Source organism: Patagioenas fasciata, chromosome 4 (genome assembly GCF_037038585.1).
Source record: "Patagioenas fasciata isolate bPatFas1 chromosome 4, bPatFas1.hap1, whole genome shotgun sequence".
NCBI lineage: Eukaryota > Metazoa > Chordata > Aves > Columbiformes > Columbidae > Patagioenas > Patagioenas fasciata.
In genome coordinates, this window is record NC_092523.1 from 28,210,247 (window position 1) to 28,225,768 (window position 15,522).

The window sequence follows — 15,522 nt, forward strand, 5'->3', positions numbered from 1 at the left end:
CATTGGTGAAGAAGCTACTGCAACATGAAGACTTGTGTCAATGGCTAGAACGCGTCCGAAACAATGGACACAAAACTTTAATCACAGTTCATCATGATACAGAATTGATGCACCATGTCTTGGAAGGACTGAAGAAGGATGTAGAACATCATTGTTGGGAAACTCTTCTGGAATGGTCACCAACAGCAATGGGAGTTTTTAATTTCATCCTTCACACAGTTGTGATTTTACTAGCTCTATCATTAATGTGTCTACTGCCTGTAATCATCCTGTATATAAAGGTTTGGTACATGATAAAACAAATAACCCAACTTCAACCACTCAAAACATACAAATTAACACAAAACAAATAGTATTTCACTACCTACGTACCGTGGATCTATAAGCACACAAACTATCAATATACTATTTATGGTACAGAGGCAAGAGGTGACCATACCACCACTCTGTGAGGGTAAGGTGAATTGACTACAGTCATAGGGTGGAATGTGATGGTGTGCTCCCTCTCTGCCCTGACTTGATCTTTGCCCATAACCATGCTCAAGTGATAACCTCCAGTGGCAGTCATGACGGATACATCTGTTGTGATGGAAGCATCCATTTGTGATGGCTGCATCTGGTCTAGTGGATTTAGAGGAGACAGATAACAATACAATAGCCAAGGGCTAATTTATGGCAATGCACCCACCTAACCACAGTGCTGGTCAATATCCTGCTCTGAGAAGGAGTTTAGAATGCAAGTGGGTCCTCTCTGAAATTCATGACTCAACGGGAGGGTCTCCCTAAGAGTTTTGTCTGACCCTGTCCTCTATGCAGTAAATAATCAAGTGTACCTTGTCACTGAATCTTGTTAAACCACTGTTGCATTTACCACTGAACTTTGTTAAGTCACTGCTTTGTATCAATAAAGTATACTGCTACTGCTCTCTTGTGAGTGAATGCATCACTCTCTCTGTGACAAACCGCTGGTGTTTTATTCCGCTTTTGATGCCCCAGGTTTATCTGTGGATGGATCTACGTCTTCCAAGTCTGCAAATTCTTGCTCTATAACTGGCTTCAATATTTTCTCGACTTGTGTAAGTCTTTTTTTCAGTTTCTGTTGTGCAGCTTCATACTCAGCCAACAACCTGGCAAACTTTGTTTGTAATCTGTCCATTGCTCTTTCCATATAGGTGACCTTCTCTTCCAGATCTTTAGGATCACTTCCTAAATTTGCAACTTCGATGTCCAGCAACCCATCTTTCATTAGGATTTGCTTGCCTTTTTCTTCCAGCATAGCCTTTGCATCTGGATACTCTGTTAAAGCCTCCATGAGATCATCTTTGGACAGACAAAACAAGTCAGAGTATCCGATACTTCTAATATTGGCTGTTCTTCGATTGCCAGCTTTGCTCCCTTTGATATTAAGAATGCTGATTTCTCCAAAATAGCTACCATCACTTAGGACCACAAATTGAGTAACTCCATCATCAGCAACTACTGCCAGCTTGCCTTCTTTGATAATGTACATCTCTCGTCCAATATCTCCTTTTCTGCAAATATAATCTCCAGGACTGTATACTTGCGGCTGGAGTTTCAAAACCAGTTCAACCAACAGACCAGCTTCACAATCTGCAAAAATCCGAACTTTTTTTAGTGTTTCCAGGTGAACATTGATTGCAATCTCTGCTCTTAGTTTATCTGGCAGATACTTCAAGACTTCCCTTTCATCCACAGCCTTTTTGTTTGTCCACAGGTAGTCAAACCACTTTATAACTCTTTTCTCCATGTCTTTACTCACATTCCGAAAGTGCATATACTGCTTGATAGCATCAATCCTTGCCTGAAACTCTGCCCTTGCAGCATTCATGTTGGAGATCATAGAGCCAACGTTACCAACGATGGTAGCAAAAATCAATACTCCAACCAAGAAGTCAACGACCACGAAGAAATACTCAGAATCTCTTACAGGAGGGGGTGTTTCACCAATAGTAGTCAAGGTCAGTGTTGACCAGTAGAGACTGTAGACATATTTTCTAGTCAGACGGGCAAATTCAGGATCAGAGGTGTTGGGGTAGACCCATGTGTCAGCCCCAAATCCAATGGCTTTCGAGATTGAGTAGTACACACAGGCGTTCCAGTGAATAATAATCACAATGTACATGACAAGGTTAGAGATCCTGAAGATATTTGGGTAGTTTGTCCTTGTTTCTGTTCGCTGGAAGAATTCAAACATCCGAGCTACTCTGAGTAGTCTGTTTATTCTTAATTCTGGGTAATTCAGTCCTAACTTAAAGTATAAGAGATCCGTTGGTATGATTGACAGAAAATCTAATTTGAATTGAAAGGATGTCTTATATTTCTCTCGAAGCTTTTCTTCTTCTTTCACCAGAAGACCTTGCTCTAGGTAACCTAAAATCAAATGGTAAATAATAAAAAAGTCACAACTTCAACTGTGTTGTGTTTAATGTCAATGCAAATCTACTTTGAAAAATATTTTTTGTGCAAGTTCCAGATGGTACACAATTTCTCTTACTTTTTAATAAGCAATTTCTTATTTAAAAATATTCAACATAGTACTATATGTTTCAGTTTGAACTAAACTACACAGCTTTGAAAAGTGAACATTTTGAGCTCTGATTTTTTCCCTCCACTTTTCCACTATTGCAAATGTCTGGGGACACCTACCTGTGCACACCCCCCTCCCCCCCCCCGCCCCCAATACAAAAAAAGGTGTTCAAAGAGGGAAAATAGTTTGAACATGTGAATTTCTGTTCGGTATTGAGTATATCTACTCAATAACTCTGGATATAGCATAAGCTTTTAAAAGAAACAGTTACAGTTGAAGTTAATTGGATGTCTTGCTTGCTCAAGGGTCTTGAAAATCAAGCAAATACTTGAATCTCCTTAAATACAAAGTCCAGATTTAGGTGCTACTTTTTTCAGAACCCTGATTCTCACTTGGCTGCATTGCATGTTTATTTTGTCTGGTTGAGTCAGCCACAGGCAGAACAGCTTGTTTCTAGATTACCTCATGCCTAGTTTACCTCAGGCTTTATGTATTCTTTGAGTAAAACATCAGAGTTTCTCCTGTTTTTACAGGTCACAGACTACAGTCTTTCAGAGACTGACCTCAATGTCTTTTTCACTATTGCAGCTCATCAAGGGTACCCAAAAAATAAGAGTAGTAGTATTGTGAATATTTTAAACCACCTGACACAAATACAGAAAAGAGCAATAATTAACCATTGAGTATACTTACCTGTTCTTGTCCGTACAAACATGTCAGCAACATAGACGGCATCAGAAATGTAATCAATAATAAACCATATCGCTAAGTAGTCATGCTGAAGCTCATCAAAACAGGCTCTGAATAGGAAAATACAAAAGTAAATTACTATGAAATGAAAATTAAATATTTGCATGAAATCAGTGATGAATAAAATATTTTTAAAATCTATTTAGGGTTACCACGATTTGCCAGAAGTTTTATATAGTCATTAAAGGCATACATCACCTAGCAATAATCATGGTCCAATTGTACATGACAGGCATTGTGATGCAAAACAACCAGTTATAATACATGTTTCCTGCTGGATCAATAATGAAAATATCTTTCTTCTTCCTAAGTGATAGGAAGAAAAAAAAAGGAGATTTAATGAGAGACTTAAAGTACAAATAACAATTTCAAAGAAAGGTATTCCAAAAATTGCTACTGTAAAATAAATGGTCTTTATCAAAGTTAAGCTTCCTTGCTTGACTGTATGGAGAACATGAAGTTGCTTGTTAGGCATGACTTGGGATGCAAACTTTTGAATCTAAATTTTGCTGAGAAAAATCAGTTTGGTAGTCCCACTTCTGTTTATGGTGGCACATGTAATTTCAACCTTTTTACATTTGTTTCCTACCCAATTAGCGGTCTTTTCTGATAATTGATGTTATCATCTTTCAAAAAACAAAATCATTATACAACTACCAATGTTTAGATAAGTGAGACAAATTATGCCTTTCTCACTGGGAAAAGTCTAGCTCTGAGAAAGAAGAAACATTGGCATCATTTAGATAAAGAAAACAAAGCATATGAAATCATACAATACAAGTTCCTACTGCACTATTTTAAGTTTCTTTTCCTTGGCCAGAAAATTATTAATTTACCAAGCTAGAGTTAGAGCAAGAACTTTCAGGTCATAGAAGAGTTAACTTACTTGTAGGTGCAGAAGAGATGATTGCTTTACACTGGCACAGCTTTTGCTGCAGGGTCTTCTCCAAAAAATATGGGAGTATAAGCATCTTGTTTACAGGATGTCCATTAATGGATTCAGTTTTACATCAAAAGCAATTCTATTATACTAACATAGCAGGATGTAAATGAAAATACTCACTCTTCTTTATTCTCTTTCTTCTTGGACTTATCTTTATTTTTGGTTTTCTCCTTTTTTTCCTTGTTCTTTTGTGTTTCTCCATCCTTTTTTTTTTCTGTCTTGCTAAGAAATAGATTTATGTTTTCAGTTGTTACGGACTATGTTAAAACATATTTGGAAGCAAATTAAAAGTCTTAGAAATAGCAGTAGTATTACTCTTTGTCTTACCTCTTCTTTTCTTTCTTCTTTTTCTTCTCCTCTCTAAGGAAAATAAAAATATGATAGGCTTATGGGATGCATATAGCCATTGCTTACACATTTATTTATTAGAATAATTTTAATTCTGTAAAGATGACATTATACTCACCTGTTTGGCCTTCGAAAATTGGTTTGCTTATTGTATTCACATAGAACTACTTTTATTTTAAATTTATATATATAATGCCAATAACTTTAGTATTGAGAATGATTATTATAATTGATGTGCATGAAGTTCAAATATATATGCAGTCTCTTTTGGGGTTACTTGAATGACACAACTGTTTATAAAGAAATTCTTAGATATATATAATTATTTTTCATTGCTACTTAACCAATATTGCAGTACTCCCATTTTATGAAATCACAAAGATACTTACTCATCTTTATTACTATTGTTGTTAATATTATAGCGTGCAAATGCACCAGGTAGATACCATTGCCTAGGGAACAGAAAAAAAACCACATTTGTATGATATCTACTTAAATAAATAAATAAATAAATAATCTAAATTGACATGGACTGTTTTTCACTATTTTAGTCATGGGCTAAGTTATCTAAGGAAATTGAAAGAACACATATTTTAATCTCCTAAATTTTACAATAAGCAATATATCACAAAAAAAAAAAAAATTTATTAACAGAGGGTGAAGAAAATTAGATGATGGTAAGTATCTATGCTTAGTTAATCCCATGCAAATTATGAAAGAAAAATACACAAACCCACAAACAAACAAAAAACAAACATCAAACAAACAAAAAAACAAGCATGAAACAAACAAAAACCCAAACCAACAAACTAACACCCACCCCTCTCCACCTCCACCAACCAAATGAACAAAAAAACTCAACCAATCAAAAAAAAAAGTGGATACAAAAAGGCAAATTTGACACACCTGTTTTCCCCTTTGTCTCTTGGTCCAGGGTCCTCACTGGTGTCTTGCACTACCACACTGGGAATAATCGTATGGGAGTGATGGGTCTCAATCACTCCTACCTTCATGGTCAAGTTTTTCTTACCTTGGTAACTGAGGAAGACTGATTTAAAAAAAAAATCAATTCGTTTCACAACTAGCAGAAGTAACAGGCATTTTTCTTTCTGAAAGATGAATCCTTTCTATCCTTGCTTCCCCCAAAACCAACAATTTTATTTGCAATTTCCTCTCGCCCATGGCATTCCCAGCAGACAAGAAAGGGCACTGTGGGTGCTTCAGTGTGCTGAATGACCAGGCAACTCCTGCTAAAAAGAATGTTCTAAACATCTTTGTCTTAGAGGAAACATTAATTTAGATCTTTCTCCTGAGCCTAATCACACACTTTCAAAATACTTAAACAACTATGTTTGAAGTGTCTACTGCTGTTTCATTTGGTTTTGAACCAAAGCCTCATAATTTATTGTATCAGGATGGATAAATAGATTCATGCACAGGTGACATCTTGAAAACCAAACTAGGAAGCATCCAATGGTTGGATGTCCAAAGAAATTTCAATATGTCTGACATCTGAGAGTTATACTCTGTTGAGAGCAAAGAGTAGGTTCTGTAACTAGGAACTTGAAGAGCGTTGTAGTAGAGTCCCCTTACTGATATAGCAAGTCAGACATAAATACCTAAATGGAAATGTCAGTGACTGGTCATGTCTGTTTTGTTCCAATCAATATTTTTAAAAATTTTAAGTTGTAGTGAACATAACTTCTGCTCTCCCTTTTTGCCACTATTCTTAGAATTCTATGAGTTACATCTCATAATTAATGAGACTGCCAGCTCTTCGGGCATGAATTGTGTCTTCAAGTGTGATCTGCTCTTGACAGGGCCTTTTAGATAGGATTATAAAACAAATGTTACCCACTGCAGTAACAATATCCCTGCACATATGAAGTGAGAGTATAAAGGTATCTGTAAGCCACAAACTGACAAAGAAGGAGCTGTACCACTAATAAATGAAGTCAAATGCCACAGAATGAATCAGTCTTAAAGAAAGTACTTCCATTCTGTAGTCAAGTACACTGCAAAAGAGAAGCTGCTGCATCATTGCCAGACTTACCTGACTTTGGTTATTAATCAATAAAACTAAAAATATTCCTATGCAGGAAATAGGAGAGGAACCCCGTGTTTCCAGCAGTCATCACATATGAATGACACCTGGTGCAAAAAATAATACAGCAATATACAAAATTCTGCAAAACAGAAAGATAACTATTGAAGATTATGACGTGTTCTTCCACAAATAGTCCTATTTGTAGAATTGCTGGTCAGTCTTTAAATGCTTAAAAGCAAGGATCTGGTCTAAGGTGTCACACTGAAAGATTCTAAGTTTCTAAGGCATTGTAAACATTAGGTTAGATTCACCAAGAGACTAAAAGCTGCAACAGGATTTCCACTGACTTACTTCAAGGATAAATTGTGTTTGGAAGTGTGGAGATTGAAAGTACACCAGGTTGAATTAAGCAGCTTTATGTCTGCTTACAGATGCTCTGAAAGCTCTGCTAATGCTGGCACACAAAATTCCATCCTGAATTAGCTTATATCCTCAACAGAGCCACACTGGAGTCCACAGAGCTGACAAATACTGGTGCAAAATAAAGCTGTGTTCAACCACTTCCAGTCACTCTGCACTAGACAAATACAAATGTGTTCATCTCAAGAGAAATCATTCTTCCAACAGAGAAGGCTCTAAACCAGTTAGGTCACATTAGGACTCCCAGTACCAGCATTTCTACAATGACACTCATTTTTCTTGTTTATCTTTGCTCTTTGAGTCTTCTTTAATTTTAAAAGAATTAAAAAAAATATCTTTGACTGTGTGTTATCCAGACATACTGATCTGCAGATGCACTGGAAGTTAAGGACAATGAGAAGTGTGGTAAAATAGGACATGTACAGAAATCCACACTCATCCAGATGACATAGCCTGGAGCCTGGGGAAAAATCTGTATACTCTACATTTCCCTGTCCTTAAGGGAAACAGGATTTTCTGTGCATTTTTGCAAATAACCAGATTTCTCTGGCTCTGTTAGTGTCTATTGTAAGTGGAAGCACCATGGGGTGCTTTGTGTTCTGCTGAAGGAGCCATGGCAGCCATGCATAGGACTTGGTGGGAAAGAGGAGCTGCCATTTGGAGGTTTCATCTTACTGGAGGCATTAAATGGGCATAAAAATCAGAAGTTTTTACTTCCCTGTAGTCTCAAAATACCAAATCTAAATGTCAGGCTCCGATGACTGCTGTACCAGTTGCCCCTCTTGTCCATCGGTCTGGATACATAGCACAAGAGTACAGCCAAATTCAATCACTCTCAGAGCTAATTGTGGGGGGTTTTGAAATTCTTACGTCTATGACACAGAAATGCTGATGCAGCATGTGGCCAGTGCAAGCTCAATAGACATTGCAATTGCTTCTGGTTTGGGGACCATGGTTACCTCAGTAAAGCATTTGTATGACAAAACCCCAACACTAGGAACAGTAGAATATGTCCTGTTAAACTCAGTGGGTCCAGAACTCGCCTTATTGCATTTTTTATTGTTTTATAGAGGTTTTTCAAACAATATTTCTGATAGTTTTTACTAAATTGTGTCAGTACCATGTTTCCTACTCTCTAGTCACACACACACACTGTTGCAAATTGTGCTCATTTTCACATCATATTGAGGTAGTGAGTTTAAAAGGTAATAAAGAGAAATGCTTGCTTTACACGTATTTTAGATTTTTACCATATTGCTTTTACTGTGTCATCACAAATAGTTTGCTTTTACGACCTTGGATTTTTAAATGTGACTACTATGATAAGCAACTGAGTTTTCAAACATTATGACCTAAAGCCTAATTATACTAATTACTACACACCAAAATCCTCAGGGCTGCAAGAAAATGAAGGCAGTATTATCCTTTAAAGGATTCCTGTGAATGGAAGATCAGCTTCCACCTCTTCTCTTTTAATTTACCCGTTTCTCGCTTGCTTACTGACCCACTATATTAACTTATCTAGTCATTATTTTCAGAGAGAAAATGCTTTGAGTAAGGATAGCCTGGAACAGAATTTGGCATCGTATAAAGGTCTACCTTTTTTCTTCACAAAAAACAGCAAAATCTTCATTAACGTTGAGATCCGCAGCATGTTACAGCAAAAATCTCTCTTTTATAACATGTAGAATCTTTAGCAGTTCTGCAACAAGCAGTTTCATTAGTGTGCATGCTTACCTTGGGAATCTGCTGCTTCCAATAGTGATTTCAGTCCTTTAAATCAGCCACGTTTCCTTATTAAATAAACAGAGCCACCACGAAAAGCTAAATATAATCAACATTTCATAAATAAGTCCCTTATTGATTGATTTCTCAAACAGCCAGTGCCATGTGCAGTTCTCTGAATTATTCCCAAGGAAGGACATATATATTAGAGGAGGATTTCCTTGACCTAGTGATGGATTTTGAGATTTAGAGAGAGATGAAAGTGACAGTGGCAGCCACTATTATCCCCTCACCTGAGCAGAAGCTTACTAGCCCTATCAACACGCACAAGAAGTGACAAATATTGGAGTGTACTCTGTCTTGAAACTAAAAACATGTTGTTGTAAATGACTATACATTCAGTATTGTCTGCTGGCCCATCTTCTTAATATTGCAGATGCCTTTTTACTGTAGTAACAAGTCTTTACTAGAATAGGTAAAACACATAAACGGAAATTTCCTGTTTATTTGAATGTGTTTATAATATTGCTGAATAATAGGAAATGCTGTTTTAAACTACTGAAGGTTCTTAACTCATCTAATGCAACTTTTACGTTCCTATCCTGATGTTTTAACAAGCCTATAAATTGTGAATATATATTTAGTGGAAAATGCCATGATGCTGAAGTTTTAAGACACTGAACTAATCTTCAAGTTTGGTATGGATTATGACTTTGCAAAATATTTTGTAAAGTAGCTGCAGTCTCTTCTATTAGAAATGCGGAAGGGCTCATCTCTAGTGGCCACACAATCAAGAAAGCCCCCAAGAAGATGCGAGTGCACTTTGAAAGAGAAGATGCTGAGATATTTGCGCACCTCAGCTTTCTCATTTAACTGCTGGGTAGCATGAGAATGAGGAGAATTATGTTCTCAGGAGTTTGAGTGGTGGGTTTTTTAATCTGTTATGTTTGACACAGCCCATTTAGAAGAAAAAATAAAGGCATTGCTAAGCATGAAATCCAGCAAAAGGAGTTGATGTTCAAATTTGGAATTGTATTTTTATCACAAATGAGACATAAATGAAGTTATTGAGTTTCTTTTTAACTTTGCTTCGCAACAAGCAGAACCCAGGAAAGGAGTCCAGGCCCTGGGACCCCGAGATTAAGACACATTTGTTTCTGTAACCAAGAGCAAGAGGAAGCAATGCAGTTAGCATTCATATGAACTTAAATCTTGCAGCCCAGGTGACTAAGTGGTCATTCATAAGTGGATTGACATGTTGTAGATTTAATCACAGACCCAAAATGACACTCAGAATCATAGGTCAATCTCCTGACCAGAGAAAAAAATTAGTCACTTCTGTTGCTACAACTTTCCAACCCTGAAGACAGTCACTCGATTTTGTAGGAAAGAGAATGCACATTTGAAATTTAAATAATAAAATTTGTTTCTAATAAATTGGTAATGGGCAACAAGGAAACGCATAACATTATGCCCAGTAGAAGCCAGATGTAAAAACCTACAGTGAAGTATCCAACATAACAAATAGATGAAGAAGCGAATAATCTTAAAAGTTGTGGCATATGTTTCACTATTGTCTTCAAAGGGCTGAAATACAACTCCTATCCTAAAATCATAGATATGGAAGGTATCTTGCAAGGTCACAGCATCCAGGTAGTAGTGAATCAGGATGAGTTTTGCCTCTGTCATTCTCATGAGTTTGCACTCTGAAAGATCTCAATTTCAATGCTGAGCTGTGCTTTTGTGAATACATGGTGGCACTGAGTGTCTGGGATATATGCCTTGTTGCGTGTCACAAGAACATCGAACTAATTGTGAATTCCTCCATTTGGTGCCTACGTTTGTCCAAAAGATTTAGATGACCAGCCAAGCCAAGCAAGCCTATGTTGTGTCTCTCAAGCCAGTATGAACTCCAAAGGAAATAATGCACCTTTCTACTCTGGCAGAGAACAGTCCGTTTTCTTTTAAAATAAGCAGTCCTGTAAAGCAACTCTAACTTATTTTTTCTGATTTGTTTTACCATGGAGTTTTTCAAAGAAGTTATCAAACAGAGGAAGATGAATCCTGCTGTGCCAGATCAGTTCCTTCTCTGTTAGTGGCCAGGACCTCATTTATCTACAAAGAGGTTTGCAGGACAAGTTCCGGGTGAGCTTAACACAGTGGTCTCAATTCTGCTCTCCTTTAAAAGCCAATTATTTAGTTGTCGTTGACTTTACTGACAATTACATTAGTTTAGCATCAATATTTTTTCATGCATATTTTTGTTTTCATTCCATATTTCAGTGAAGTAACCTTGACTGATGGGAGAACGACCGCACTACTGGATTATTGTTTTAGTAGGACAACTTTAATCTATTTTTGGCATCTTGCTTTGTCATCATCTGTAATTCTTCTCAATCCTATTAAAGCTACCTCTAGTTTCAGACACCCATAACCAAAACACTAGGCACATTATACATGTATATTTATTTATAAATAAGGAGCTTTTAATAGCCTGCCACTGCCTTTCAGCTCACTGTGTTGTAGCTGTGTACAGAGATGGGTGTTTGGATTGAGTCCACAGGTTGCACATTGCAGATTTATTTTCTGCAAATACACTTCTGTCTTTTCCAATGCTGATGTGATTTCAGCAATGAATGTCATGTCAGAAGTGCTGTAGCTGAAAAAGCTCCAGGGTTTCTAGCTTATTTAATATTCTTTTGTGTAGACTGGTGTTACAGGGAATTCAGGGTGGTGAAGCACCATCAGCCTCAATGAGGCTTAGTGACTGGAAAACTATCAGCGCAAACAGTATGTCCACCAGTAGGTGGTACTGTATTTTTACTTTAGAGTTAAATGGGTGCTTGATGGAGAGGAAAGAAGTAGAAGCGTTTTAAGATGTGTGTTGATGTGTTAGATTCCCATATGCAGATGAGGCTGGAATCAGAAAACACTGGATAGATTGCAAGCCGTCTGTGGACATGAGCGCTAATAGGCACACAGTACAGCACCACAAAATCATAGAATGGTTTGGGTCGGAAAGGACTTTACAGATCTTCTAGTTCCAACCCCTGTCCCTGCCATGGGCAGGGTCACCTTCCACTTGACCAGGTTGCTCAAAGCTTCATTCAGCCTGACCTTGAGCACTTCCAGGGATAGGGCATCCACAGCTTCTCTGGGCAGCCTGTTCCAGGTCCTCACCACCCTAACAGTGAATAATGTATTCCTTATATGTAATCTAAATCTACCCTCTTTCAGTTTAAAGCCATTACCCCTTGTCCTGTCACTACACACCCTTGTAAAAAGTCCCTCTCCAGATTTCTTGTAGGCCCCCTTTAGGAACTGGAAGGCTGCTATAAGGTTTCCTTGGGGCCTTGTCTTCTCCAGGCTGAACAACCCCAACTATTTCAGCCTCTCTTTATCGGAGAGGTGCTCCAGCCCTCTGATCATCTTTCTGGCCCTTGTCTGTACTTACTCTAACAGGTTCATGTCCCTTTTATGTTGGGGGCCTCAGAGCTGAACACAGTACTCCAGGTGGGCCCTTATGAGAGCAGAGTAGAAGGGGAAAAAGCCTCAACCTGCTGGTCACGCCTCTTTTGATGCAGCGCAGGATACAGCTTGCTTTCTGGGATGCAAGTGCACATTGCCAGGTCATGTTGAGTTTTTCATCAATCAACACCCTCAAGTCCTCCTCCTCAGGGCTGTTCTCAATTTGTTCTCCAGCCAGTTTGTATTTGTGCTTGGGGTTGCCCTCACCCATGTGCAGGACTTTGCATTTGGCCTGACAATGTTGTCTATGTCCTTCTGGGTGGCATCCCTTCCCTCCAGCATGTCGACTACATCACACAACTTGGTGTCACCGGATAATTTGCTGAGGGTGCACTTAGTCCCACTGCCCATGTTGCCAATAAAGATGTTAAACAGTGCTGGTCCTGATACTGGTTCTGAGGAACACCACTTGTCACTGGTCTCCGCTTGGACACTGGGCCATTAACTGCAAGTCTTTGAGTGTGGACATCCAGACAATTCCTTTTCCACCAAGTGGTCCATCTGTCAAATCCATGCCTCTCCAATTTAGAGACAAGGATGTTGTGTGGGACATCTCAAATGCTTTGCACAAGTCCAGGTAGGTGACATCAGTGGCATGATAGAAGACTACATCAAAGCCTTTTACTAGTATGTTTGATGTCAAGACTCTGTTTTTTGCATGACTACTCTGAGCGGGGATTAGCACTTCTGAAATACCCACAGGCATGACAAATGCTGTGGCTGGCCATGCCCAGCAGCAATTTGTGTGCCCTGAGCTGAACCTGCAATGAGGCTATCCTTGTGCTACACAGGTTGAGATAGCTTTAGATGCCCCTTCTCCTCCCAGCCTGGAACCTGCAAGGAACAGAGGGGCAGGGCCACCAGAATACTCTGGAAAAGACAGAACTTGAGATAAGGAATAAGTGTGGTGACTCTGCAGGAGTGCCAGTAGCTCTGATTAGCAGAATTTTATTTCAAGCTAAAATAACATAGGAAATCTGAGTTGGTTGCACAGAATAATGAAACTAAAATGTTCACAAATACAAAGGTAATTCAGCTGAGATTAATTGTACTTAAAAGAAAATTACTATATTATATTGTCACTAATAATCATGGTAGAAAATGCTCTGTAGTTAACGTGTTTGGAATATCTAGCCTTGCTTCTCTTTCACTCATTGCATCCAAGTAGGAGTTAAAGTGGCACAATCAGGGCATTTTTAAGGCAACATCTATAGGATTAAGCTCTTCACAGCAAGTATAGCAATCTAATAATATTGAACTGCAATCCAGAGGCATCGTTTTTTTGCCTCAGTTAAAGTCAATTTCTTTACATGCTGCTCCCACAGGTCTACACTAAATCAACAGCATTTGGAAGCAGGTGGATTTCCCATGGTCAGAACTCCATTCTCAAACCTAGCTCAGCAATATCTGTGTGGCTGCATGCCAGGACAGGCAATAAACCTGCCTGTAGCTGCTGTACTGAATGGAGCCCAAGCACAGACCGTGTTGGATAGCAGCAACTGCAGGCACAGAAGAGTAATGCAGAACAGGGAAGCTGAGCAATGATGACAGGACTTCAAAATGCCACAGACAGCCTTCCTAAATAACACACACAAAAAAAAGACATCTTTCTTCACGTCTGCACCTGGACTAGCTGCTCAATGAACAGTTTTTCTCACTGTGGTGAAAACCAATGTCATCATCTTCACTACTGACGATAAATTAATTAAATACTTCATAATAGGACATATAAGAAACTCTATGTATATGTGTATGAGGAAAAAAAAAATCCTCAATAAAATGAAAGAATTTATGACAAAGCCAAGAAGTCACACAAACTTTGTTTAATTAAGTCATTTATGGCTAACACAGAGACAAGGTGGGTTTTATTAAGGCACAAAAATGAGGTTTCTAGTGACTATTTAATTTATAAATGCAGAAGTATAAAGTTGGCTAGATATTCATTGCTTCCATTTTTATTGAAAACTAACAATTAAAGTCAGTGCTTGCTTAACAGTCAGTTTCAGCAAATCTTTCATTCATTGCATAAGTGACAGAATTTTAACATAACTTCTCTCTTGCATTTTCCATACATTTAATGAAAAAAAAAATTAGTACAATAACCCAGAAAGGTATAATAGGGTTTCATAACAACCTTATTTCTCTTTTGGAGAAAAAAGAACTGCCACAAAATTGCTTTGACTGTTAGTATATGCATATTGTTACTTCATATATGAAAAGGCTGGTCTGTGCTTACCCATAGTTGCCACAGACCCACTGAAATAAATGGAGCTGCCCTGATTTGCATTAGCTGATGACCCAGGCATTGCTCTGAACCAGTCATAGGTGAATGGTGAACTAGCATCTTTTTCCTGTTTATGTCAGATGATCAGGTTGCATATCAAGACTTTATTTTCTTTCCCATTTGACCTTTACATGTCATCCAAAATAAAGAAGAATATATCAATGTTGATAAATTATTTTTATGTTGTTTGTTTCTTCCTGGCATTGTCTCAAAGTTCTTTGAAATGAGTTGGGTGTGCAAAGTACTCATAAATCATCAGTGAAGTATACATACATGAAGTACACCCACTCCCTTCCGTAATTATATTATAGATTGCACATTTTTTATGTCTGTCCATCGACTTGGATTGTTAGCTGTAAGTTTTTTGTGACTTCATATTTTTTTTGTCAGAGTGAGTTTCATAATGTTAGCATAGTTGGCTTGTATCAGAAGTAGTGTGGCCAGCAGGACTAGAGAAGTGATTCTACCACTGTACTCAGTGCTGGTGAGGCTCCACCTTGAATCCTGTGTTCAGTTTTGGGCCACTCATCATAAGAAGGACATTGAGGTACTAGAAAGAGTGCAGAGGAGGGTGATGAAGCTGGTGAGGAGCATGGAGCACAAGTCTTATGAGGAGTGGTTGAGGGACCTGGGGCTGTTTAGCCTGGAGAAAAGGAGGCTGAGGGGAGACCTTATCACTGTCTACAACTACCTGAAAGGAGGTTGCAACATGGAGAGTGTTGGTCTCTTCTCCCAAGTAGCAAGTGATAGAACAAGAGGAAATGGCCTCAAGTTGCACCTGGGGAGATTTTGATTGGATATGAGGAAAAAATTCTTCACAGAAAGGGTTGTCAGGCACTGGAACAGGCTGCCCAGGGAAGTGGTGGAGTCAGCATCCCTGGAGGTGTTTAAAAGGCATTTAGACGAGGTTCTTAGAGACATGGTTTAGT

General features: G+C 38.3%; 1 protein-coding gene across 1 annotated transcript; it reads right to left on the reverse strand.

Moving 5' to 3' along the window:
* Positions 1–973: 973 nt before the first annotated feature.
* Positions 974–5,602, reverse strand: CNGA1 (cyclic nucleotide gated channel subunit alpha 1). The gene is given in 7 exon segments (XM_065837529.1): positions 974–2,391; positions 3,242–3,348; positions 3,497–3,604; positions 4,362–4,463; positions 4,569–4,594; positions 4,975–5,077; positions 5,496–5,602. Coding segments are annotated over 7 exon segments (1,971 nt in total).
* Positions 5,603–15,522: the final 9,920 nt, after the last annotated feature.